General features: G+C 41.3%; 2 protein-coding genes and 1 long non-coding RNA gene across 8 annotated transcripts in view; all 3 read right to left on the reverse strand.

Annotated features, from left to right (window-relative positions):
• Window positions 1–2,635: 2,635 nt before the first annotated feature.
• On the reverse strand, window positions 2,636–9,446 carry LOC139559158 (uncharacterized). Its single transcript, XR_011671702.1, has 2 exons — window positions 9,280–9,446; window positions 2,636–3,046 (listed from the first exon to the last, which is right to left on the reverse strand). It is a non-coding gene; the product is annotated as an uncharacterized lncRNA (long non-coding RNA).
• A 972-nt stretch (window positions 9,447–10,418) lies between these two features.
• On the reverse strand, window positions 10,419–20,742 carry LOC139558681 (secretagogin-like). Of its 2 annotated transcripts, XM_071373990.1 has the most exons (11): window positions 20,416–20,742; window positions 20,143–20,213; window positions 19,698–19,790; window positions 19,115–19,204; window positions 18,923–18,979; window positions 15,555–15,632; window positions 12,852–12,907; window positions 12,730–12,775; window positions 12,509–12,568; window positions 11,384–11,452; window positions 10,419–11,106 (listed from the first exon to the last, which is right to left on the reverse strand). In XM_071373990.1, the coding sequence occupies exons 1-11, from the start codon at window positions 20,483–20,485 to the stop codon at window positions 10,978–10,980; spliced, it is 819 nt and encodes a 272-aa protein (XP_071230091.1). In that variant the 5' UTR covers window positions 20,486–20,742; the 3' UTR covers window positions 10,419–10,977. The 2 variants fall into 2 exon arrangements, with proteins under 2 accessions (XP_071230091.1, XP_071230092.1); XM_071373991.1 differs by lacking the exon at window positions 15,555–15,632.
• Window positions 20,743–20,870: 128 nt separating this feature from the next.
• LOC139558680 (F-actin-uncapping protein LRRC16A-like) overlaps window positions 20,871–27,799 on the reverse strand; it is a 28,890-nt gene continuing 21,961 nt past the window's right edge. For all 5 annotated transcript variants that reach the window (XM_071373988.1, XM_071373986.1, XM_071373985.1 and 2 more), the window contains 6 exons: window positions 27,066–27,456; window positions 26,439–26,472; window positions 25,994–26,161; window positions 25,712–25,828; window positions 25,294–25,446; window positions 20,871–24,966 (listed from right to left, as the gene is read on the reverse strand). In XM_071373988.1, coding sequence (XP_071230089.1) covers window positions 24,785–24,966; window positions 25,294–25,446; window positions 25,712–25,828; window positions 25,994–26,161; window positions 26,439–26,472; window positions 27,066–27,456 — 1,045 coding nt within the window. In that variant the 3' untranslated portion in view covers window positions 20,871–24,784. The remainder of the gene's footprint in view (window positions 24,967–25,293; window positions 25,447–25,711; window positions 25,829–25,993; window positions 26,162–26,438; window positions 26,473–27,065; window positions 27,457–27,799) is intronic.

The raw sequence follows: 27,799 nt of genomic DNA on the forward strand, positions 1-27,799 counted from the left end.
AGAGACAGGGATAGAAGGGATAGCTACAGGTTAGGGACAGAAGGGATAGCTACAGGTTAGGGACAGAAGGGATAGTTACAGGTTAGGGACAGGGAGAGAAGGGATAGCTACAGGTTAGGGACAGAAGGGATAGTTACAGGTTAGGGACAGGGAGAGAAGGGATAGCTACAGGTTAGGGACAGAAGGGATAGCTACAGGTTAGGGACAGAAGGGATAGTTACAGGTTAGGGACAGGGAGAGAAGGGATAGCTACAGGTTAGGGACAGAATGGATAGCTACAAGTTAGGGACAAGGAGAGAAGGGATAGCTACAGGTTAGGGACAGGGATAGTTACAGGGATAGAAGGGATAGCTACAGGTTAGAGACAGAAGGGATAGCTACAGGTTAGGGACAGGGAGAGAAGGGATAGCTACAGGTTAGGGACAGGGAGAGAAGGGATAGCTACAGATTAGGGACAGAATGGATAGCTACAAGTTAGGGACAAGGAGAGAAGGGATAGCTACAGATTAGGGACAGTGAGAGAAGGGATAGCTACAGGTTAGGGACATGGAGAGAAGGGATAGCTACAAGTTAGGGACAGAATGGATAGCTACAAGTTAGGGACAAGGAGAGAAGGGATAGCTACAGGTTAGGGATAGGGAGAGAAGGGATAGCTACAAGTTAGGGACAGAATGGATAGCTACAAGTTAGGGACAAGGAGAGAAGGGATAGCTACAGATTAGGGACAGTGAGAGAAGGGATAGCTACAGGTTAGGGACATGGAGAGAAGGGATAGCTACAAGTTAGGGACAGAATGGATAGCTACAGGTTAGGGACAAGGAGAGAAGGGATAGCTACAGGTTAGGGATAGGGAGAGAAGGGATAGCTACAAGTTAGGGACAGAATGGATAGCTACAAGTTAGGGACAAGGAGAGAAGGGATAGCTACAGGTTAGGGATAGGGAGAGAAGGGATAGCTACAAGTTAGGGACAGAATGGATAGCTACAAGTTAGGGATAGGGAGAGAAGGAATAGCTACAGGTTAGGGACAGGAAGAGAAAGTATGTAAATAAATAGAATTCCATCTCCTTTCTAGCCATAATTCTTTGTCATAGTAAATTGACACAAAGCTAAACCAAGTACCATTGACATAATACAGTGGTAAGCCAAAATGGGCAATGTTTTCATTATCCTATCTTTTTATGTTCAAATGAACTGTACCTTATAACCAATGCAGCTATGGCCACCTAGTGGTTATTCTAGTAACACTATTTCCATCAAGTTTCAAGTTTTGTTAGTTGTACTGTATGTACAAGATACACATGGTATACACGTACTGTCCAATGAAATGCTTACTTGCAGGTTCCTTCTCGACAATGCAACAAAGATAAATAATAAAATACGAACATAAAGTCAATGTTTCAGTAAAATATAATAGAATGTTTTGCATACATGTAAGTATAATACAGGGAGGCACAATTTTTGTCCAATATTTACAGTTGTTTTGGGGAAGGGGGGATTGGCAAGTGTTTAAATTGTGCAGTATTTAGCAATAATAATATGATTCTGGTAGAGTTGTGATGTGTATGTAGCATGAATGTGTTTGTGTGTGTGTTTGCGAGAGTGCATGTGTGCTAAGGTGCGGAGAGTGCCATGTTGCCATGACATCAATGGGATGAGGATCAGTGGTTAAACTGAGCCAGAGCTACCCAGAGCCAACCTCCTGTACCACATGTCAAATGGAAAGCCAGGTAGAGCTGAGCTTCAGCACCAAAGAGAAAAGTAGGGTACAAAGTAGGTTAGAGTAAGATAAACCAAGGTTAGGGTTGGGATGGGGTTGAGGGTTAAGGTTGAACTGGGGTGTGAACATGAAGCTAGGGTTTGGGTTGTGATTGAGGAAAGGGTTGTAGTTGTGGTTGAGGCTAGGATTAGGGTTGAACTGGAATGTGGACATGAAGCTAGGGTTAGGGTTGTAGTTGAGGCTAGGGTTAGGGTTGAGCCGGGATGTGGACATGAAGCTAGAGTTAAGGTAAAGGTTTGGATTCTGGTTGTAATTGGTTATGAATGAGGGCAGCTACGAATAGTAGTGTACCACAGACTACCACAAGAGGTCCTCACATGATTGCAAAAATGGCATAGGCTACAAGAGCTACTGTGTTTTCATCACAATCAATCACATTAGGCATGAAATATTGACAATAATAACACATTGAGACTAAGATATCAGATTTTTGGGGGATCTAATTGAATGTAGCTTGTTCCCTTAGGAATATGTCATTTAATAAAATTAACACTTGTGGAAAATCTCACACCATCCACATAGTAGTCTGCTATTTACTGCATCTCAGCCTCAAGGCCTGTTGAATATTCTATGACTAGAAAATAACACATTTAATTTCTTACTGGAGGTCCCATGTTTCATACCATCATGCCAGGTGTAATAATATTTACTACATTTTGTAGCTGATGATACTTTCACTCCCAGCTTTTAAAAAGTATTATTAGTACATACAGGTACTATAACTATAGTATATGACTCAGATAACTCAACTTATCTAACAGCAGGAAATGTGTCATCAATGTACACTCAAGCTACCCCCTTGGAAGTCAGTGTCCCAATATAGGGTTCTGTTCATTAACACACACTGTAGTAAAAATGTTTTGGACAAGTTTTAATGTTTTTGGAGCATCTTCGCATGCAAACAGGACCCTGGCAATAGGTTGACAACCACAGAGAATCTAAAGGCGCATCATTAGCTCCAGGCTATCAGCGAGTATTACATAGTCTTTAATTTAGCCATCAGACTCCACAGCTCTATTTTTTATTATGTGGCGCAGCTGCAGAGCCCCCAAACAGCACCCCTATATTGGCATCCCCCTCTTTCCTCCCAACTCCAAATCCGTGCTAATAATCCTCCCATCATCCCTTGGTACAGACATCTTGATTAGAGGCTGTCTTCATTTCCTCTATGGCTGTTCTGTGTTGGCACAGGCTTCTCTGATGCATTGGAGAATGGCTTAGTCCGAAGGGGAGGCTGGCAAAACCAAAAGAGGCCCTGGATTGGCACCTTAAACACAGAGCCGGTGGAGTTAATGACAAAGAGCACACAGCGTCATTATGGTCAGTTCCAGCTGGGCTGGATGAGATAACAGGAATCAGGCAGTTGTATGGGCCAGTGGTGGAAAAAGTACCCAATTTTCATACTTGAGTAAAAGTAAAGATACCTTAATAGAAAATGACAAGTAAAAGTGAAAGTCACCCAGTTAAATAATATTTTAGTAAAAGTCTAAAAGTATTTGGTTTTAAATATACTTAAGTATTAACAGTAAATGTAATTGCAAAAATATACTTAAGTATCAAAAGCCAAAATAAAAGTTTCAATCATTTCACATTCGATTGTCTTGTTTAAAAAAAAAATATGGATAGCCAGTGGCACGCTCCAACACTGACATAATTTACAAACTAAGCTACTTTTGGGTGTCAGGGAAAATGTATGGAGTAAAAACTACATTATCGTCTTTAGGAATGTAGTGAAGTAAAAGTAAAAGTGGTCAAAAATATAAATAGTAAAGTACAGATACCCCCAAAAACCTTTACCTAAGTACTTTACCTTTCTAATAATGGGGATTGATGGAAATTAAGTAAAAATGTACCACTAGCCACTTTAAACAATGCCACTTAATATAATGTTTACATACCCTACATTACTCATCTCATATGTATATGTATATACTGTACTCTATATCATCTACTGCATCTTGCCATCTTTATGTAATACATGTATCACTAGCCACTTTAAACTATGCCACTTTATGTTTACATACCCTACATTACTCATCTCATATGTATATACTGTACTCTATACCATCTACTGCATCTTGCCTATGCCGTTCTGTACCATCACTCATTCATATATCTTTATGTACATATTCTTTATCCCTTTACACTTGTGTGTATAAGGTAGTAGTTGTGGAATTGTTAGGTTAGATTACTTGTTGGTTATTACTGCATTGTCGGAACTAGAAGCACAAGCATTTCGCTACACTCGCATTAACATCTGCTAACCATGTGTATGTGACAAATAAAATTGGATTTGATTTGATTTTACACCACTGGTATGGGGGAACCCACCTGTAACGGCAACGGGGGAGAGAGAATGGACTCACTGTGGCTGGTGGTGGAGGGATCAATGGGGAGGACGGGCCCATTGTAATGGCTGGAATGAAATGAATGTGACAGTATCAAGAACATGCAAATTAAAGTTGTGCGTACATTTATAAACACAACTTTTGGTTGTATGTTTTTGCTACCATCCCATTCATTACATTCCACCCACTACAATCTATTAAAATATTGTCTAGCAGTGTGGTGGAAGATCTATCCAGGGAATGGATTGTGACGTTATTTTCAGGTTTCAATCTTTGGTTGCACATGCCAAACCGCTATGGGTCACCTTAAGAACAGGGCATAACCACAATTTGATTAACCAGGAGGTAATGAATGAATACATCTCAAATATCTGAACTGGATTTTTTGTGTTCAATTGATGGCCTCTTCTCTAACAATGGCAGGGCCAGGTAACTCACACAAATTATCATGGAACCTACCAGGTACAACCCTAAATCCGTAAACATGGGCACGCTCATAGATATCATCCTGACCAACCTGCCCTCTAAATACATCTCTGCTGGCTTTAACCAGGATCTCAGCGATCACTTCCTCACTGCCTCTGTGCGTAATGGGTCCGCGGTCAAACGACCACCCCTCATCACTGTCAAACGCTCCCTAAAACACTTCAGCGAGCAGGCCTTTCTAACTGACTTGGCCCGGGTATCCTGGAAGGATATTCTCCTCATTCCGTCAGTAGAGGATGCCTGGTTATTCTTTAAAAGTGCTTTCCTCACCATCTTAAATAAGCATATTCCATTCCAAAAATGTAGAACTAAGAACAGATAGGTCTGGAGTGAACCAAGGGCTATGACTGCCCTTGACCAGCACAAAAACATACTGTGTCGTACTGCATTAGCATCGAATAGCCCCCACGACATGCAACTTTTCAGGGAAGTTAGGAACCAATATACACAGGCAGTTAGGAAAGCAAAGGCTTGCTTTTTAAACAGAAATTTGCATCCTATAGCACAAACTCCCAAAAGTTCTGGGACACTGTAAAGTCCATGGAAAATAAGAACACCTCCTCCCAGCTGCCCACTGCACCGAGGCTAGGAAACACTGTCACCACCGATAATCGAGAATTTCAATAAGCATTTTTCTACGGCTGGCCATGCTTTCCACCTGGCTACCCTTACCCCGATCAACAGCTCTGCACCCCCACAGCAACTTGCCCAAGCCTCCCCCATTTCTCCTTCACCCAAATCCAGTGAGCTGATGCTCTGAAAGAACTGCAAAATCTGGACCCCTACAAATCAGCTGGGCTAGACAATCTGGACCCTCTCTAAAACTATCCACCACAATTGTTGCAACCCCTACTACTAGCCAGTTCAACCTCTCTTTCGTATCGTCTGAGATCCCTAAAGATTGGAACGCTGCCGCGGTCATCCCCCTCTTCAAAGGGGGAGACACTCTAGACACAAACTGTTACAGACCTATATCTATCCTACCCTGTATTTCCAAGGTCTTCGAAAGCCAAGTTAACAAACAGATCAACGACCATTTCGAATTCCACCGTACCTTCTCCGCTATGCAATCTTGTTTCCGAGCTGGTCATGGGTGCACCTCAGCCACGCTCAAGGTTCTAAACAATATCATAACCGCCATCGATAAAAGACAATACTGTGCAGCCGTATTCATTGACCTGGCCAAGGCTTTCGACTCTGTCAATCACTGCACTCTTATCGGCAGACTCAACAGCCTTGGTTTCTCAAATGACTGCCTCGGCTGGTTCACCAACTACGTCTCAGAGTTCAGTGTGTAAAATTGGAGGGCCTGTTGTCCGGACCTCTGGCAGTCTCTATGGGGGTGCCACATAGTTCAATTCTCGGGCCCACTCTTTTCTCTGTCTACATCAATGATGTCGCTCTTGCTGCTTGCTTAGAATATGTGGACAACTGCAAATACCCAAGTGTCTGGTTAGACTGTAAACTCTCCTTCCAGACTCACATTAAGCATCTCCAATTCAAAATGAAATCTAGAATCGGCATCCTATTTCGCGACAAAGCATCCTTCACTCATGCTTACAAAATACCCTCCAACACTCTACTCAGCAAATTGGATGCAGTCTATCACAGTGCCATCCATATTGTCACCAAAGCCCCATATACTACCCACCACTGCGACCTGTATGCTCTCGTTGGCTGGCCCTCGCTTCATATTCGTAGCCAACCCCACTGGCTCCAGGAAATCTATAAGTCTTTGCTAGGTAAAGCCCCGCCTTAGCTCACTAGTCAACATAGCAGCACCCACCCGTAGCATGCGCTCCAGCAGGTATATTTCACTGGTCACCCCCAACGCCAACTCCTCGTTTGGCCGCCTTTCCTTCCAGTTCTCTGCTGCCAATGACTGAAACGAATTGCACAAATCATTGAAGCTGGAGACTCATATATCCCTCACTAACTTTAAGCGTCAGCTGTCAGAGCAGCTTACAGATCATTGCACCTGTACATAGCCCACCCAACTACAGTTGAAGTCAGAAGTTTACATACACCTTAGCCAAATACATATAAACTCAGTTTTTCACAATTCCTGACATTTAATCAGAGTAAAAATTCCCTGTCTTAGGTCAGTTAGGATCACCACTTTATTTTAAGAATGTGACTTTTCATAATAATAGTAGAGAGAATGATTTATTTCAGCTTTTATTTATTTCATCACATTCCCAGTGGGTCAGAAGTTTACATACACTCAATTAGTATTTGGTAGCATTGCCTTAATTGTTTAACTTGGGTCAAACGTTTCGGGTAGCCTTCCACAAGCTTCCCACAATAAGTTGGATGAATTTTTACCCATGCCTCCTGACAGAGCTGGTGTAACTGAATCAGGTTTGTAGGCCTACTTGCTCGCACACGCTTTTACAGTTCTGCCCACAAATGTTCTGTGGGATTGAGGTCAGGGCTTTGTGATGGCCACTCCAATACCTTGACTTTGTTGTCCTTAAGCCATTTTGCCACAACTTTGGAAGTATGCTTGCGGTCATTGTCCATTTGGAAGACCCATTTGTGACCAAGCTTTAACTTCCTGACTGATGTCTTGAGATGTTTCTTCAATATATCCACATAATTTTCCTGCCTCATGATGCCATCTATTTTGTGAAGTGCACCAGTCCCTCCTGCAGCAAAGCGCTGCCACCCCTGTGCTTCACGGTTGGGATGGTGTTCTTCGGCTTGCAAGCCTCCCCCTTTTCCCTCCAAACATAACTATCATAGCCAAACCGTTCTATTTTTGTTTCATCAGACCAGAGGACATTTCTCCAAAAAGTACGATCTTTGTCCTCATGTGCAGTTGTAAACCGTAGTCTGGCTTTTTTATGGTGGTTTTGGAGCAGTGGCTTTTTCCTTGCTGAGCGGCCTTTCAGGTTATGTCGATATAGGACTCGTTTTACTGTGGATATAGATACTTTTGTACCTGTTTCCTCCAGCATCTTCACAAGGTCCTTTGCTGTTGTTCTGGGATTGATTTGCACTTTTCGCACCAAAGTACGTTCATCTCTAGGAGACAGAACGCGTCTCCTTCCTGAGCGGTATGACGGCTGCGTGGTCCCATGGTGTTTATACTTGCGTACAATTGTTTGTACAGATGAACGCGGTACCTTCAGGCGTTTAGAAATTGCTCCCAAGGATGAACCAGACTTGTGGTCTTCTTCAGAAAATGGGCGTGGCTTCACAACGTTTTTAGATATGAAGAAAATTGCGGAAAATATGCAGCCGAAGTCCAACGAGAGCGGATACAAATTTGTTGCTTTAACTAATTTTGACAAATGATAAGAAATTGTTGAGCAATGTAATAAAGTAAATAAGTTACGTTACATGTTATGTTTCCTGACAATTTGTTAGCTACGCTATCCTAACGAACCGCATAGCATATCATTACAGTAATATGTACCGCACCGAGGTAAGGACAGATTCAGGTTGGATATTCAACGGATATTCACCTGTAGTTTTCCTTACGTCCACCAACAGCAGTTCTTAACCGTCAACATGGTGACAAATCACATTTTCCAAATTTCAATAGTTCTTTAACTATTACTCCTAAAACTTTCAAAACTGGTTGTAGCTAACCCGATGGCATAGACACACATTGCACACACTTTTTCTGCGTCGATTTACATCTCGCACTATTTTAAATTATTTATTAAAATCTTAGAATTTCAATAGGTCCTTGGTCATGTGACTTACTGACTTCCAGAATGTACACTCAGTGGACCTACACATTGCACACCCTTTAGTTGGTCCATTTTCATTTCTCACGTTTTTACATACATTTTTCAAACTTTAAAATGTCAATAGCTCCTTGGTCATGTGACCAACTGTCTTCAAACAAGGTTCAGAATGTACACTCAGCTGGCCTACACATTGCACACTTTAGTTTGTCAATTTTCATCTGAAGCAATTTACATGAATTTTCAATGTTTTAAATTTCAATAGTTCCTTGGTCATATATGACCTACTGGACTCAAAGAAGGTTCAGAATGTCCACTGACTACCCTTCTATATTGCACACCGTTTAGTTTGTCCATTTTCATCTCACACAATTTTACATTAATTTTTCAAACTTTCAAATCTCAAAAGCTCCTTGGTCAATGTGACCTACTGACCTCAAATTACTTTTAGAAAGTCCACGGACTGGCGGAGACGGATGCCGCGAGGCATCCAGTGTGGTAACGCGACCGATCCCGGAGAAGCTGGCGGGAGCCCCGGGGTAGAGTTCTATTTTCTTTGTGAAGGGCAGGGCGCCCTGGAATGGGTTCACCCCGAGAGAGGGGCCCAAGCCATCGAGTATCCAACCTGAAACTGTCTTTACCTTGGTATGTAACAGCCGGGTATGTTAGCGACCTACTGTAATGTTAGTTGGCTACTAGTACATCAAACTTCCCAGTATATTTACTTTATGCTATTTAACTAACTACCCAACGTTTATTGACTTGATTGTCATTCATAGTTTAGCTAAGTGGTATAGTCGTTCAGGTCCATTTGTAAATTCGCTCTGGGCTATAGACTCCAATTTCAGAGCACTCTCGTCTGACTGCCAGAGGCAGAGTGCGAATAACTGATGGATTTACAAACACTCAACACCTGTTGAATGTGACCGGTGTCAGTAAATGTCGGCAAAAAAGCATCATTAAACTACCTAACCAGGTCTGCTTGGTTGAGTAAAATGATCAGAGTGCGGTGTTCTCTCATGTGTCTGGAAGTAGCTAGCAAGTTAGCCAGTTAGTTTGGGTGTTTGACAGCCGTTGTGAGGCCAGAACGCTCGGATCAACCCTAATCCTCGGCCCGAGCCCCCAGTGTGCCCTCTGAATTTACAAATAGACAATCTGACAACGCCCTGAATTGACGAACGCCCAGAGCGCACTCTGGCACTCCAGATTGAATTTACGAACACACCTGAAGTCTGGCTAGTAATTTGTTATGCTAATAAACTAGCAAGAGGTTGCATAGCAACAGCATCAACTTCGGGGAGAAGGCAAAGCGCTAGTATGCTCAGCTGAAAGGACACGGTTTGTTTACAGTATACTAAAATGAACTAATAGTATGTAGTATATACTCATTAAGTAAGTAATATACAGTATGGGTATTGAAACACAGCTATACTGTGGTCAGGAATTTGAAGGCACAGCAAGTTTCAAAGAGGGCACAGCAAGTGACACAATAATGACTCTCTAGACTGCTGTCCTCTGTAATTTTCCTGCTCGTGAGCTGCTGTTAGGTTAGAGACACTTCACTTGCCTTAGTCAGGCAGGCATCTGGTGGGGCTTTTAGCAATGACATCAGCCTCCAACTAGACAACAGTGACAGTGCGCTATGAGCCTTGGCTTCACAGAATTACACAGCGCCCAATGGACTTATGAAAAGCTTTTAAAGCCATTCTGGTCTACTTTCTATCAACCATATTTGCTTTGTATATCTCTTTAATGGGTGCTTTGAGTTGCTGTTCAATCTGTTTCCATAGCATTTTGGCTGTTGGGCCTTTGAAAAGCTCTGGTTACCAAGCATTAAAGCAATGAAACTCTGAAAATCCATTATTGCACGAAAGGACTGAGATCATGGAGAATGGAAGCCCAGACATCCTCATGTGTCAATATTTTCCTTTGTGCCTAAGGCTCACAGCATTGTCTGCTCTGATACAATGGGTATACACCAGACATGTACTATTAATCAAGTTGTGGTTATGTAAATAGTGATGATTAGTTCAATAATAGAACTGCATTAGCTTGTGTTTGCAGACTGTTGTTACAGACTGGAGAAACATACAGATGCCAGGGACACAGAGATTGTTGTCATACTGTATTGCATTACATGTTACATTGTATTACATATTTACTTTGATAGTACATTCTCTACAAATACCATTTAAAGTAGGAGGTGAAATGTCAAACCATTAAATGGCACTTATTTTCACCATATTTTTTGCACATAAAAAACAACACAGTTCTGACAAGTAAATGCAGCCATCATGGTAATTAAATCAATACAACCCACAAATATCCCAAAACAACTTAAATCCCAAAATACTTATATCACCACTATATTTTTGCAAGTTATAGGCAGGCGTATGCAACGTGCATACAAAATAGTTCACACACACACAACGTTCTCAAAGGTACTCAGAATTGTCATCAACAGATACAGTCAAACAAAATGAAGGATCACAAAACAAATTCCCCAAAAGCCCCAATGGGTCTACTCTATGCAACAACTTCCTTTCAACCAACCAACCATCATGCAATGCTCTTTGGTTGTCTAAAAGCTATGAGCTATTGCATTGCGGCATGCTATCAATGAGTTAGCGGTTAGCCTGTGGTGCTAACTAGGGTAATTAGTACTATTAACTGGAGTATTTCAGGCCGAGGCACAGGGCCAGTTCATTCTTCTGGATCTTTCCATCACCGTTCATGTCACAGTGGCCCAGCAGGACCTTGCGGAACTTGTCCAGGTCCGTTCCACTAATGGTAGGCTATGTTGGGTATAAAGGAAGCATATTCAAACCATTAGCTCAAGGCCTTCACAGTCTACTACAGTTGGACGTTCTGTTAACTTGACTCAATTCTCTTTGCTTCATCCATATAAATATATAGTAACACGGTGTCAGAAGTGGGATCCGAACCCACGCCTACATTCGGAGACCATAACTTACAATAACGCAGAATCAATATAGGAGCATCATATATCTAAGTTAATAACATAAGTACATTTGTAGTTTAAGGTATAGCAATTATTTTTTTTTTTTTTACCGTGACCAGTTCCATCATGTCTTTGACAAAGCCATCCACCTCCGGACCCTCCAAAGCACCCGTCTTACTCTGTAAACAACAACAACAAAAATTGCTGACTTCAGAAAAAGAGATGAAGACGACCACCTGATGTGCCTTGGGAGATTATAAAGAGGACAGCATCTAAATTCTGCTTAATGGGATAATGTATAACTACATCACACATCCACAATCATGCAGCACGGAGGAGCATGACACTGCAACAGGACCACCACTTCAGTTAATAATGGTATTAGAAGCTCAATGATGAAATACATTCCTGGCACTATATCTTTAATAGGCATTACGTCCTGTGAATACATCTCTGTATTCAGTGGCGTAGCCAGATATTCATTGGTGGGTGGGCCTGCAGAAATGTGGGTGCCCCCATCCCAAAAAAAGCAGCTAACTTCCTGCAGTTTTACACATTTTGCCTTGGGGCAGAGGAAAATGTGCAGTTTTATAGCTCATCTAATGCTATTCTACACATTTAGCCAGAGGGCTGGATTATGAGCTGTCTTGTTTGCTAAATGAACAAATGAAATAGGCAGTGGTATGGTGCATATAGCCATAGAAGCACAGTGGCATATGCCTCAATGTAGTCATATTCATTGCTTATTGGCTTTCAATTAGTTATTTTTGGCAACCCATCCCGTGAGAGTGAATGTCATTCCAGGTCATCTAGCCTGTTATATTTAATCAAATCTGACTAACCCAGTGACTGCTTGCTATGAATTCTATCTGATGGTGTTTGCATGTTTAGGTAAAAAGACAAAATTGGAAAACTGACAAGTAAAGAGCATAAACAATTATAAAGAAAACAAAAACATTTGTCTGAGTCAATCTGAGTGGATTGGCTTGGTTCCCCAGGCCCACCCGTGCCTACGCCCCTGTACTGATCCACTTCCAATACAGCTGTGTGTTCTAGCCCATTTATACTGATATTATATATTTTTTATAATTAAGGCCAATGAAGCATCAGTAAAATCACAAGTCATCATCATAAGCAATACTGTAATTGTATTTAATATGCTTATCACCATCAACCTTACAATCCCAATTGAAGTTGAAGACAATTATGTTGTGGCTAAACGTAAAATGACTTACAACATCATAGTGGGCAAATATCTTCTCAAAGTCCCTCTTCCGGTCTTCTTGACTGCAAGCCTGAAACAGAGTGGTACCGCAACACCCACAATTTTGTTCCTCTAATTCAAGCCAATGATGACTACAGTAAGTAATTGAAGATGGAGCGTGTATTGACAATGTCTTAAGTCTTATCTGACTGCAGGTTATCAGAAAAATTCATCAACAAATGTTATACTTACATTCATGTCAAACTTCAGCAAGAAGTTCTCTTTCAGAGCAAGGATTCTGGGAGAAGGAAAACAGTTAGGCACAATAAGAGCCACCTAGCAATGTAGGAGAACAATTGCTAAATAATTTGTACCTGGCTAGGTCATTCAAATCCAGCCTGCCATCATTGTTTTTGTTAAACATCTTCATCTGTTGGGAAAATAAACAGAATAAAGCATCAGAATCATTAGATAGTTTGTCAAAGTACATACACATCAGAATCACCTTTATTTGCCAAGAACATTTACACATACTCAGTGGCGACGCATCATTCATGTTTTGAGCCACACCTGTTTAGTCTGTTTTGCATGTTATTGTTTTGGCATTAATACGTCACACATCAGTTTGCAAACTATAAAATAACAATAATTTAGTTAGTACAGCTGCATACAAAATGCTTTCTTGAGTAAGGCAGCTCCAAAATGCAGGTGTTTCTGCCTAGCTCAGAGCTTTCTGTGGTGGTGGGGCAGCCAGCGGAAAATATGGAGCGTAGGGGTTGGTAATGTTCTCTAGTTGCATCATGATTGGTTCAGTGTTCTGTCTCTCATGGAGACACTACGTAACCGCAAAATCTACTGGTAGAGCTCGAAAATTCAAGCCTTTTGGGTGCTGCCATAGACTTACATTATAAGTGCCCATCCAAGAAGGCTCAAGATCATTGGCCACAGATAAAATGACGTCAAATCACGTTTTATCTACAGTAGCTTTGATTGGACGGATCATGTCAACATCATACTTTCAAAATCTTCATGAATCAAGTCGACAATCTACTGGCAAATCCTTTTCAATCCTTGTCATATGAAAAGCAATTATAGATTAAACGTATCGGTGCTCATCGGCCATTGGACAAACATTACACAACAAGTTGGAAATCGCATCAATGAGTGCTAAGGCGCCACTGCAGCCACGGGTTCAATCTCAGACTGTGTCACAGCCGGCCTTAACCGCACATTTGGCCCAGCGTCGTCCATTTAGGGGAGGGTTTGGCCGGCCCGGGATGTTCTTGTCTCATCTTACTCTAGTGACTCCATGAGGCGGGCCGGGCTCCTGCAAGCTGACCTCGGTCATCAGGTCAAGTGTTATCTCTGACACATTGGTGCGGCTGGCTTCCGGGTTAAGCGGGCAGTGTGTCAAGAAGAGGTGCGGCTTGACACTCGAACTTTGCCGAGTCCGTAGGGGAGTTGCAGTGATGAGACAAGATCGTAACTACCTATTGGATATCACGAAAAGGTGGGTAACGACATGGGCCAGAAAAGTTTGAATACATTGGCCGTGCTTTCAATGCAGAATGAATTCAGCCGCATTCAAAACAACTGGAAACTCGGAACTGGGAAATCTCAGACATCAGGTAGTTCAAGACAACTGGGAATTAGCTGTGACTGGGAAAACAAGAAAATAATTTAAATGTTCATCCAACTCGGAATTCCAAGTCGGGATGTCGGGCTTCTTTCTAGAGCCCACAAGATGGACCGCCGCGCCACCTTCCTGTTCAAGTGAGCACAGCACAACAAAGTGACTCCAAAAATGTCTTCTATGCTGCTGCATAAATTACGTAATATGCCAGGGAGATATGTATACTGTAGCCAAGAAAGTAACACTAAGTGTATGTTGTGTAGTAAGCTGTTAGCCCATGTGCCTCACCCTAATAATTTGGTCCCGTCCATCCCTCATAACTTAACATACTGTTCTGACTTGGTGTGCAGACAATGAGAATACTGTAAGAATGGCCCATGTTCTGAATTCTGTCGCTGTACATTTCGAAAGTGCTGAACGAATAGTAATATTGACAACGTCCATCCTAGCTCGCTCATTAATGTCTTCATCGAAATTATGGATTGCCTCATCCGCTCGTCATCCCCTTATGCCATAGATTGTACATCTCAATTGTCAGTAAAAAAACACATTTGTTTAAGCAAGTCAGCCACAGTATGTTTTTTTAACAAGCAGGAAAATGAGGCTGAATGAACTGTTTCGCTGCCAGACAAGCAGTGGTAAGGTGTTGGGACAGCTTTATGCACTGTAGGGCCTAACAGTTTGTGGGCACCGTTATAGTGCGATGAATGTATTGTTTAGTGTTGTGGCTTTGCTGGCATGCATCCCACTTTTCTTTTCTTTTTTTTGCCCCACCAAGATTTACATGCTAAAATCACTACTGCATACTCTGAATTTTACTTGGTGATACAGATGACACCAAGTCAAATTAACACTGTACAACAATACCAAAGAGAATCTAATTCGAATGATGACAGTGTATTTCCCATGTTGTGCACCATATTTTACTCAACATTGATATATAAAAACGCACGCACACACAGTAATTCATTAAATGGTCCACAATTAATGACAATGGCTAAACAGTAAAAAAAATATCACTTCTGAAAATCTTTAAATAGCTGATCACCCTCCATCACAGTACCATCCAATTACTAATACTAGAGGGGAGTGAATACCAAGGGTATTACCGCCAATTACATACTTCAATGAGAAATAATCCCTTTAGTGCACTCCTTATTACATTGAATGGCATAGTAGCATTACTATGTATAGCTCTCCCCCAATCATCCAAATTGAATAGGGTATAGTATACTCATTTAAGAGACAACAGATAACCGTCTACATCCTTTTGATTATTTTCAACCTCTTCAAAGCAGTCTGTGATGAGAAAACTGTGTTTGGGTCACAACACATCAGACCCAGGAGAGGAAAACGATTGGCTGTAAGGTTGACTACTTTTTACGCTTCTTGACCAAGAGCCCTCAAATGGAGACAGAGTAAAGGAGCTGGGGCTTGTTGTTACCAAGGTGTCGGTGTACTCCTCCAGTTTGTTGGGGGAGATGGTCTTCTTGTGCTGGAGGAACAGGTCCTGCAGGAAACCCTGTTAGGAGGACACAGAGGAAGACAGCCAACTAGATGATCTGGGCCCATATTTATCAAGTGTCTCAGAGTAGGAGTGCTGATCTAAGATCAGGTTTTTATCTTGATCTAGGATCCATTTATTATAATCTAAAACTGATCCTAGATCAGTACTCCTACTATTCAGACACTTGATAAACATGGGCCTTGGTCTCGAGTGAAAAAAGGTGGTCTCTTAATGTGACGTCCCAGGTCAAATAAAGGAGAAATACATACATAATCAAAAAGGCATAGACTGCAAATCTGTAGGCAACCGCTCTTGTCCCGCCCCCGGATCCCTTGTCCCCAGAGCTGAATCACATTTTGTTCATGTGTTTCTTTACCTCTACTTTACACACAAATGTTGGTTGGAACCCTCCCTTCACATTTCTCACTGTCAATCGTCCATGCAGCATCTGCATGCCAACCATTTTATCTCAATAAGTTTCATGGAGATATGCATTAGATCTTCTTGAGTTATACAGTGTTGTTTTGTACTAGCCTTCAGCTTTGAATTATGTACAGTGAGTGCATTTTAGAGCAGGTGGTGTTAAACTGTAGCATACCTGTACTTAGTTTCAATTAAAGCACATAATGTTTTGTACACAGTGTAAGAACACCTTCCTAATATTGAGTTGCACACCCCCCCTTTCGCCCTCAAAACAGCCTCAATTCATTGGGGCATGTACTATACAAGGTGTCAAAAGCGTTCCACAGGGATGCTGGCCCATGTTGACGCCAATGCTTCCCACAGCTGTGTCAAGTTGGCTGGATATCCTTTGGGTGGTGGAACATTCTTGATACACACGGGAAACTGTTGAGTGTGAAAAACGCTGCAGCGTTGCAGTTCTTGACACAAACCGATGCGCCTGGCACCTACTACCATACCCCGTTCAAAGCCACTTAAATCTTTTGTCTTACCCATTCACCCTCTGAACTGCACATATATGCACAACCTATGTCTGAAAACTTTAAAATCCTTCTTTAACCGGTCTCCTCCCCTTCATCCACACAGATTGAAGTGGATTCAACAAGTGACATCAATAAGGGATCATAGCTTCACCTGGTCAGTCTATGTCATGGAAAGACCAGGTGTTCTTAATGTTTTGTACTGTACACTCAGTGTATTTTGCCTGGTGGCGCACACTTGAGTTTTGGCCACATGAGAGAAAAATGCGACAATCATCCTAAAATCTCTTAACTTGGCTAGCGTCCCACCGACAACTTCCGGTGAAATTGCAGAGCGCCAAATTTAAATTAAATGACTATAAATCTAGAATTTTCATGAAATCACAAGTGCAATACATCAAAATAAAGCTTAACTTGTTGTTAATCCAGCCAAGGTATCAGATTTCAAAAAGGCTTTACGGCGAAAGCAAACCATGCGATTATCTGAGGACAGCGCTCAGCACACAAAACATTACAAACAGTTAGCAGGCAAGTACATTAGTCACGAAAGTCAGAAATAGCAATAAAATTAATCACTTACCTTTGATGATCTTCGTATGGTTGCACTCACAAGACTCCATGTTACACAATAAATGTTTGTTTTGTTCGATAAAGTCTCTCTTTATATCCAAAAACCTCAATTTTGTTGGCGCGTTTTGTTCAGTAATCCAATAGCTCAAATGCGGTCACAACGGGCAGATGAAAATTCCAAATAGTATCCGTAAAGTTTGTAGAAACATGTCAAACGATGTTTATAATCAATCCTCAGGTTGTTTTTTAGCCTAAATAATCAATAATATTTCAACCGGACAATAGCATCATCAATATAAAAGAAAAACAAGAAAGGCGCGCTCTCGGTCATGCGCAGTAACCAGCTCTGGTGACATCCCAGGGTCCACTCACTCAATGTTGTCATTCTCCCTCATTTTTCAGAATAAAAGCCTGAAACAATGTCTAAAGACTGTTCTCAACTAGTGGAAGCCATAGGGAACGCAATCTGGGTCATAACCATTTATATGGTGGATAGGCTTTCAATGGAAAAACACCCATTTCAAAATAACGGAACTTCCTGGATGGATTTTCCTCAGGTTTTCGCCATATCAGTTCTGTTATACTCAGACATTATTTTAACAGTTTTGGACACTTTCGAGTGTTTTCTATCCAAATCTACCAATTATATGCATATCCTAGGTTCTGGGCCTGAGGAGCAAGCAGTTTACTTTGGGCACGCTTTTCATCCAAAATTCCAAATGCTGCCCCCTATCCTAAAAAGTTAAACAAATTAGCTTTTTTTTGTCTTATAGTAACGTTATACTAAGCTATTATATTCGGTTCTGTTATGTAGAATACTATCATTATGTGATCTTGCAGACATTGATTCAGCTTTGATCTAACTTTATTAAACGAGCAGAGATTATGTGCAAAGTAGAGAATCCTGCACATGTGCAGAAGCTTTGGACCTTTAGCTGTCAGGAAGAGGGAGGAGTCCGGAGAAGTCGGTTCCTAAGCCACTCCGAACAAAAAAAGGGGAGAAAAGTGTGCCATAACACTTTTGTCCCTCATTCTGAATCAAAGTGTTCATAAATAGTACAATTCCTCTTCAGTAAATGTACTGTGGGTGAACTATAAACCATCAAGTGTTTGGAAATTGGAAGAAAAGTACTTCTGTCTTGCCTTGTAGGGCTGGGCGATATTTGGGGACACTTCAACGATATGTTACTCCAAATATCGCGACATCCAATATAATCATTTTGCGCCGTTAATGACTACATCATTCCAGACAGTGCAATTCTTTTGCTTATTTACAATATTATAGCCGCATTCTAATGAACTATTCTTAGCATTGGTAAACAATAAGGCTTATTTAATTTATTTAGACTTCATTTTCAACATATTGATACAGCCTGATAAAACTGCACTGTTTTGATTTGAAAAGTTCAAATAGAGTATAGCCTTACACATCATGATATATCATTTTGCACGTCATGATAATGTCAAATATCACGATATTCGATTTAATCATATATCAGCCCTACCCTATTGATCTGTCCACATAAGAGGATAATGCTCCAGAACCAAGTGGAGAACATGTCTGTCAACGATTCTTAGACACTATCATCATTCCTATCCTTCCAAAAGACCCTTAAAGCAACACGTGTCAACAGAGACCTAGAGCAACTATGTAAACAATAACAACTTTGGCCACTCATTGATTCTTACTTAGAAAGTAGACAACAACTAGCTAAGACAATGTCTCTGAGCGGGCCATGGCAGCGGTCTCACTGAAAGCATGGCAATTAGTAGAAGGGCATTCTTTGAATGTACCTTGAGCTCTATAGCTGATATGTATCCACTGCTGTCAGCATCATAGTTTCTCCAGATCTGTTGGGGGAGTGAGAGGCACATTTAGCTTTGATGAAAGTGCTCAAGAGAATATAGGACACACTACCCAACCAATAATAGGATTGTATTTTTTGTGCATATATGTCAATCACTGTATGTGATCTTTGATCTTACCCTCATGAACTCCACACTGTTGTCCAATGGTGTTTCTCTGCGGAACAGTAGGAGGAAGTTCTCCTCCTCCGGTAGCATCATGGTGGCCAACTGGAACATTTATGTTCAATCAAATTAGTTAACAATCACAGGCAGGCATAATTCAATCCCTGATGGGTAATTTTGTGTAAAATTAACTAAATCTTGTATAATTTCTTCCTACAATTTAAGGGGTAAGTGTCCCCTCAGCTTCAACAGGCATAATTCCTCTTTCAACATAAAATGTATGGAAATACAGTCTATGGACAAAGAAAACTAAATGTCAAAGCCGAAATGAGTTGCAAAATTAGACGCAATTTAATTTAACAAACTCATTATAATTAATTGCAAGACATACAAAGATGAAGCAAGGCAATAACATTATGCAAATGACAGAACAATTAGGTAGTTTCAAGGCTGCTTCACAAAAAAAATATGCTGTTAGGACATTTTGATCACAATCCAATTACCCCCCCCTCTCTCTCTGGGTTGTAAGTATACTTAATAATAAATGACCTACAGACAAATAAAAGGGGAAGAAGGTATGTATGACAAGTAAACATACCTCTTGGATTTGCAGGCGACCATCCGCTGTGGTGTCATAAGCTGACATGAACCTTTCTTTCACTCTTCTAATTTTGTCATCTGTTATTTCATCCTTTAGGAACAACACAGTGACATTTGAACACATTCCACAAATGGGCTCACCAATTAATTAGTTGCACTTGTTTGAGTATTTCATTCAGTGTTACCTGTACAATATCACTTCGACAGAATTCACGTCATTTCAGTGAATGACAAAATGTGGACTAATGATTGGATTCAGAGGTTATCTAATGTTGACATCGCTTGAATGCCCCCAACAAAACAGAGCAAAGTAGGTCTAATTAGGATATTCTAGGATGTTAGTAGCCAAAGCTTACTGTAGTTATTTTTAGGAATATGTACACAGTATGCATTGGGTATGACAAGGAAAGAAGAAACGTGGAGTCCTACAATTGCCTACTTACACTCATCCCAAGTTTCTTCATCATGTGTCGAAAAAAGTCGTCCAATTCCTTTCCTTCAATATAACCATTATCTAAAACAAATAAATGTACAACATAAGATGAATTAAACCCTAATTCTGTATTGTTTTATCTCCACGACATGGTGTAAAGTTCAGATTGAGTTTGCGCATGGACATTCGATTAAAACATTGCCTGATATACGTACACGGATTAAATATCAATAGTAATTAAAAGACAACATACAGTTCTAATTATTCAAGAGTAAGATCCTACCATCAACATCGAAATGTTGCCAAATTTGTAGGAAGCCGACAGCATCCAGGTTGTCAAAAGCATTGTCCATGGTACCTCGTGCCCAATACACCGGCGCGAATCCAAGATGTTAACGTTGTGAAAATAAATATTGAAGTTTTGACTGTGTGGATTTGAAATAAGAGATTGATGAGGTTTTCTATACTATTGATCGTTTCCTTCACTGTAGTTCAGTCTAAACTCCACCAAATGCAAACGAGGGAGACCAACTTAACTACGACATTCAACCAGGTGCGCAATAGGGGTTGCCCCAAAAAAATTGGAGACAACGTCCGCAAGGAAAGCATGGTAAAATGAATACAATTAAATAGTTATATTAGGCAATACGATGCAAGTTAATGCATGTCTACGTGGCAGTATACCAGTACACATATGATTTATTGGTACAAATATTCAAATGCAGGAGTATTGACAACTACATTAAAGGTTTTTATTTTATGTATTTAGCACAAATCAATTTAACCAATAAAACTGGAAACCATCACCAAGCCCCACAATAAATGTATTTCATATAAATCATGATAAATCAAAGTTATATTATGCCTATCATTAATAAAGGTTTACTAGATCAAATGTGCCCATGGTACAATGTAAATACCACACACACTACCAGTCAACATTTGACACACCTACTCATTCAAGGGTTCTTCATTTGTACTATTTTCTACATTGTAATAATAATGAAGACATCAAAACTATGAAATAACACATATGGAATCATGTAGTAACCAAAAAAAGTGTTAACCTCTTTCAGCTAGGGGGCACTATTTTTATGTTTGAAAAAATAACATTCCCAAGGTAAACGGACTATTTCTCAGGCCCAGATGCTAGAATATGCATATAAATTGACAGATTAGGATAGAAAACACTCTAAAGTTTCCAAAACTGTCAAAATATTGTCTGTGAGTAAAACAGAACAGATTTTGCAGGCGAAAACCTGAGGAAATCCAACCCGGAAGTGCCTTTTATTTGGAAAAATCCCTGTTCCATTGCTTGCCCATCCTCCATTTAAAGGGGTATCAACCATATTCCTTTTCCAATGGCTTCCTCAGGCTGTGACCAGGCTTTAGACATAGTTTCAAGCTTTTATTTTGAAAAATGAGCGAGATTTATCAAAACGCTTCAGGTGTCCTTTGATTAGTTCATGCGCACGAGAGTTGTAGCTCGACATTTTCTTTCTCTGTAGTATTGGATAGTTTACCGTCCGGTTGAAATATTATCGATTATGTATGTTAAAAACAACCTGAGGATTGATTATAAAAAACTTTTGACATGTTTCTACGAACATTACGGATACTTTTTGGAATTTTCGTCTGCCCTTCAGGACCGGCACGAGCCTGTGGTTTTCTGAACATAACGCGCAAACCAAATGGAGGTTTTTGGTTATAAAAATAATCTTTATCGAACAAAAATAACATTTATTGTGTAACTGGGAGTCTCGTGAGTGCAAACATCCGAAGATCAAAGGTAAGCGATTAATTGTATTGCTTTTCTGACTTTTGTGACCAAGCTAATTTGCGGCTAGCTGTTCTTACTGTTTTGTCTAGTGATGGATAAACTCACAAACGCTTGGATTGCTTTCGCTGTAAAGCATATTTTCAAAATCTGACACGATAGGTGGATTAACAACAAGCTACGCTGTGTTTTGGTATATTTCACTTGTGATTTCATGATTATAAATATATATATATATATTTATTTCTATTTTTTATTTGGCGCTCTGCAATTCAGCGGTTGTTTACGAAAATTATCCCGCTAAAGGGATCCGTGCGTCATTAAACAAATCAAAATATATTTTATATTTGAGATTCTTCAAAGTAACCACCTTTTGCCTTGACAGCTTTGCACACACACTTGGCATTCTCTCAACCAGATTCACGAGGTAGTCATCTGGAATGCATTTCAATTAACAGGTGTGCCTTGTTAAAAGGTCATTTGTGGAATTTCCTTCTTAATGCATTTAAGCCAATCCGTTGTGTTGTGACAAGGTATACAGAAGATAGCCCTATTTGGTAAAAGACCAAGTCCATATTATGAGGAGAGGAGACTGCGTGAATCAGGCCTTCATGGTCGAATTGCTGCAAAGACAACCCTACTAAAAGGACACCAATACGAAGAAGAGACTTGCTTGAGCCAAGAAACATGAACAATGGACATTAGACCGATGGAAATCTGTCCTTTGGTCTGATGAGTCCAAAAAATTTGAATTTTGGTTCCAACTTCTGTGTCTTTGTGAGATGCAGAGTAGGTGAACGGATGATCTCCACATGTGTGGTTCCCATCGTGAAGCATGGAGGAGGTGTGATGGTGCTTTGCTGGTGACACTGTCGTGATTTATTTAGAATTCAAGGCACACTTAACCAGCATGGCTACCACAGCATTCTGCAGCGATATGCCATCTCATCTGGTTTCGCTGTGGGACGATCATTTGCTTTCCAACAGGACAATGACCCAACATACCTCCAGGCTGTGTAAGGGTTATTTGACCAAGAATGAGAGTGATGGAGTGCTGCATCAGATGACCTGGCCTCCAAAAAAAACAAAAAAAACAACCTCAACCCAATTGAGATCATTTGGGATGAGTTGGACCACAGAGTGAAGGAAAAGCAGCCAACAAGTTCTCAGCATATGTGGGAACTCCTTCAAGACTGTTGGAAAAGCATTCCAGGTGAAGCTGGTTAAGAGAATGCCAAGAGTGTGCAAAGCTGTCATCACGGAAAAGGGTGGCTACTTTGAAGAATCCAAAATATTTAGATTTGTTTAACACTTTTTTGGTTACTACATGATTCCATGTGTCATTTCATAGTTTGGATGTCTTCACTATTATTCTACAATGTAGAAAATAGTAAAAATAAAGAAAAACCCTGGAATGAGTTGGTTGTGTCCAAACGTGTGACTCGTACTGTACGTACATACACGTATGTGGAGTTCCCTTCAAATTAGTGGATTTGGCTATTTCAGGCACACCGTTGTGGACAGGTGTATAAAAACCGAGCACACCGCCATGCAATATCCATAGACAAACATTGGCAGTAGAATGGCCTTACTGAAGAGATGTGACTTTCAACGTGGCACTGTCATAGGACTTTTCGGTCATAGGATTCCACCTTTCCAACAAGTCAGTTCGTCAAATTTCTGTCCTGCTGGAGCTTCCCCGGTCAACTGCAAGTGCTGTTATTGTGAAGTGGAAACATCTAGGTGAAACAACGGCTCAGCCGCGAAGTGGTAGGTCACACAAGCTCACAGAACAGGACTGCCTAAGCGCGTAAAAATAGTCTGTCCTCGGTTGCAACACTCAACACCGAGTTCCAAACTGCCTCTTGAAGCAACATCAGCACAAGAACTGTTCGTCGGGAGCTTCATGAAATGGGTTTCCATGGCCGAGCTGCCGCACACAAGCCTATTATCACCATGAGCAAAGGCAAGTGTCGGCTGGAGTGGTGTAAAGCATGCCGCCATTGGACTCCGGAGCAGTGGAAACGCATTCTCTGGAGTGATGAATCACGCATCACCATCTGTCAGTCCAATGGATACATCTGGGATTGGCAGATGCCAGGAGAACGCTTCCTGCCCCAATGCATAGTACCAACTGTAAAGTTTGGAGGAGGAATCATGGACTGGGGCTGTTTTTCATGGTTCAGGCTAGGACCCTTAGTTCCAGTGGAGGGAAATCTTAATGCTATAGCATACAATGCCATTCTAAATTATTGTATGCTTTCAACCTTGTGGCAAGGCCCTTTCCTGTTTCAGCATGACAATGCCCCCGTGCACAAAGCGAGGTCCAGACAGAAATGGTTTGTCGAGATCGGTGTGTTAGAACTTGACTATCGAACACCTTTGGGATGAATTGGAACGCTGACTGCGAGCCAGGCCTAATCGCCCAACATCAGTGCCCGACCTCACTAATGCTTTCGTGGCTGAATGGAATCAAGTCCCCACAGCAATGTTCCAACATCTAGTGGAAAGCCTTCCCAGAAGAGTGGAGGCTGTTATAGCAGCAAAGGGATGACCAACTCCATATTAATGCCCATGATTTTGGAATGAGATGTTTCATTGAGCAGGTGTCCACATACTTTTCAACACATCCATGTCTCTTTCAGTGTGTTAATACATAAATACATAACATGCAAATTAGACATAGGAACACAGCAGTGCTTATTGGTTGATTGAATAAGCCAATCAACGGTCTTTGTTTAGAGTAAGATAATTCAGAGTAAGGTATTGGCATGGTTTTGTCCATAAGCTTTTTTTTGTTCTTTGCTCTTTGGCTGCATTACAATTCTCCACACTTGGACACTACATGGAACACTTTGGAGAAAGTAGAGAGAATCTAGATGTAGCTTTTCTTTCTACACTGGGATGTCGTCATGGTGTCCTCCTCCACGTTGTCAGGCCTGAGATCCTGTTTTTGGTCCGTGTCAGGGGTAGGAGGGAAGTCCTCTTCGGTGTTGTCTTTTTCAAACACCCCAGGGCTTTGGCAGTGGACAAGGTCCACCATAGATGAAGGTCTCACTGCAAGAGAGTGGTGTGTGAGCTGATATGGTACTAAACAATGAGGAAGCTACAACTGGTAGCCTACAACCATAACTACTGGTACTACAAACAATGTCACAGCTGTGTGAGTACTAATAAACCAACACAAATAGCTACCGGAGCTCCTGGAGAAACCCCTACAACTACCATTACTGCGAACGGCCAGTAACACCGCATGTTATTCAAAAGGTACGGCCACTTTTGGAACTGCCAAAACGTACTTTACTATTATTAGTTGATACACACAACACTACAACACTGTACATGTTGTAAGTAAAAAATAGAGCTGAAGGTAATAGGTCTAACCAGATGCAGGGAGGGACTTGGTGCGTTCTCGACCTTCTACTTCCTGTACCACAGAAGTGGAGCGCTTCAGGGAGGACCACTGTCTCCCACCAATAGCAGACCTGTCCATCTCTTGGTCCAAGTCAAATGGGCTGGAGTCTCCTGTGAGTTCAACTGATGGAGAGAGTGATGAGGGTGAAAGATGATTTTATGCTTCAATCATACCAGGTGTCTATTCAATTCTATCAAACTCACATAGTGACTATTTCTAATTCATACTATGTTCTCAGTGAATTGACATAAATCTCTTTGTCTTTACATGAAGCAAAACAGCTTTGTTTATTCGATTTACTCTCAATATCAACACTTTGGACTGTGGTGCGCTGTTCCTAAATCAATTATTCTGGATGGAGGGCACACGGGTAATAGATAAACCTACCATTAATGTGGCTACTCTCCTCCTCCCTCTCATAGTCTGAGGGCGCTCTCTTCAGGCGAGGGGCGGGCAGTGGTCCTTTTGGGGATACATTTCCTAGACAGGAGTCAGGGGTGTCATCTGAGGGTGAAAAATAGACAAAATAAAGAATGGTTACAGACAATAGGACAAATTAAGGCAAGACAAAATCACAAACTAAGTAATCTTCATCTATTTTGGCTTCTGGTGCCCTTATTTGCCATCTGAATATCACTATCAATAAAGTATACTTAGTCATATGCCTACCTGGGCTGTGGCTGCTGCTGGCGCGAGGGCTCAGGGGTCCCAAAGTGTGTGGTCCCATGTGGGGCTTGATGCTCTGGGGTGCTGGGGGTCTGGGTGTAACACTGGTGGGTTTAGACCTGGGCGCTTTCGACGACAAGTCTATCAACGATGCTGGACCCTTTGGCTTTCCTACAGAGAGACATAACAAAGAATACCCATATTGGACACAGCAACAGTGTGGATGGTTCGTAGAGCTTCTACAAGGGACTGTCTAAACAAAGTGTTACCTAGCGCTCGATTTTAATTAAACATGTTGTTCACTTTTATTGTACCACATGGCAGCTGGCAAGCTGAACGGCAAGACAGACGTAGCATAATTAAGTTGAGCCATCCTTCTGTACATAAAGATATCACTAAATGTCATTAAAAAAATCTAATTATCTGATTGGGATAGAGGCCAACTCACCTTGTTTATCATCTGCCTTGTCTGAAGAGTCAGACTGTAAAAAGAACAAACTTTCAGTATGGCCAATGTCTTTAGTCCTAAACCTGATTTTAGAGGCACAAATGTGTTTTCCACTGCATGGTTCTGTATTCAACAGTCTGAATCAAGCTGAGACATGGATGTTCCATATAAAGCCACTATAGGGCAGCACCTTCACAGTTATCCACTCATGACAATCTGTAGCTTTCCAAATAAATGGTAGATCTACAGCTGAAGACAGGAAATAGTGTAACTTTAAAAGAACAAACATATTACTATCTCCCTGCTTATTCCTTACTATCTTGGACTTTTTCAGAAGAGGTTGTGTGTTACCCTGCAAGAAGGTCATTATTCAGTACTTCAATGAGGCTAAGGCAGGGTTTCCCAAACTCGATCCTCGGGACTCCAAGGGGTTCACGTTGCCCTAGCACTACACATCTGATTCAAATAATCAACTAATCATCAAGCTTTGCTCATTTGAAACAGCTGTGTAGTGTTAAGGGAAAAACCAAAACATGCACGAGTTTGGAAAACGCTGTGCTAAGGGGTGCTACTGGCTCATACACTTAACAGAGTAAAAAATTTGCGAAATCTGGTCAGTTTACCCACCTTATGAGCGACTATTTTCTCATGCATTTTTCTCATCTCCGCCAGGAGGTCCATTCCCATTATGGGGACCCCAAAGTGCCGGCCACCATGAGGACTACCCTTACTTTCACTCTCGGAGTGCTGTTCCTCAGTGGGTTCAGGGGTTGGCAGCTTTTGTGAGTGGTCAGGGGAGATTTCAGAGTGGTCCCACAACGGAGCCTTGGGGGACAAGGGCCCCTCTGTCACAGTGCTGACAGTCGCAGAAGACGGGGTGATGGTGGCAGCTGTTCCATGGCTCTTCTCGGACTTCGAGGTGCGAGACTTGATGAGGTTAAGGAAGCCGCTTTTCCGGGATTCCCGTTTCTTCTCCGACCCCTCCTGGATGTTGGAGGAGCCCCTCAGGGAGGCTCGTCTGAAAATGTTAGAGAATGCTTTTGCTGAACAGTACACACTCACAACTTCTATAATTAACAACTTCTAAATACAGAAATTAAAAAGGTACAGGTAAACAAACAAAATAAAGCAAACACTTGAGTAAATGAGGAACAAAGTATATTGAAAGCAGGTGCTTCCAAACAGGTGTGGCTCCGGAGTTAATTAAGCAATTATTATCCCATGATGCTTAGGGTCATGTATAAAAATGACCAGTTGCCCATTATTTTGGCTACCATAGCTAGAAGAGATCTCAGCAACTTTGAAAGAGGGGTCTCAAAGGAGCATAGGTGATTTAAAGGGTGTGTGTGTGTGTGTGTGTG

Source organism: Salvelinus alpinus, chromosome 29 (assembly GCF_045679555.1).
Source record: "Salvelinus alpinus chromosome 29, SLU_Salpinus.1, whole genome shotgun sequence".
In the NCBI taxonomy this organism is placed as follows: domain Eukaryota; kingdom Metazoa; phylum Chordata; class Actinopteri; order Salmoniformes; family Salmonidae; genus Salvelinus; species Salvelinus alpinus.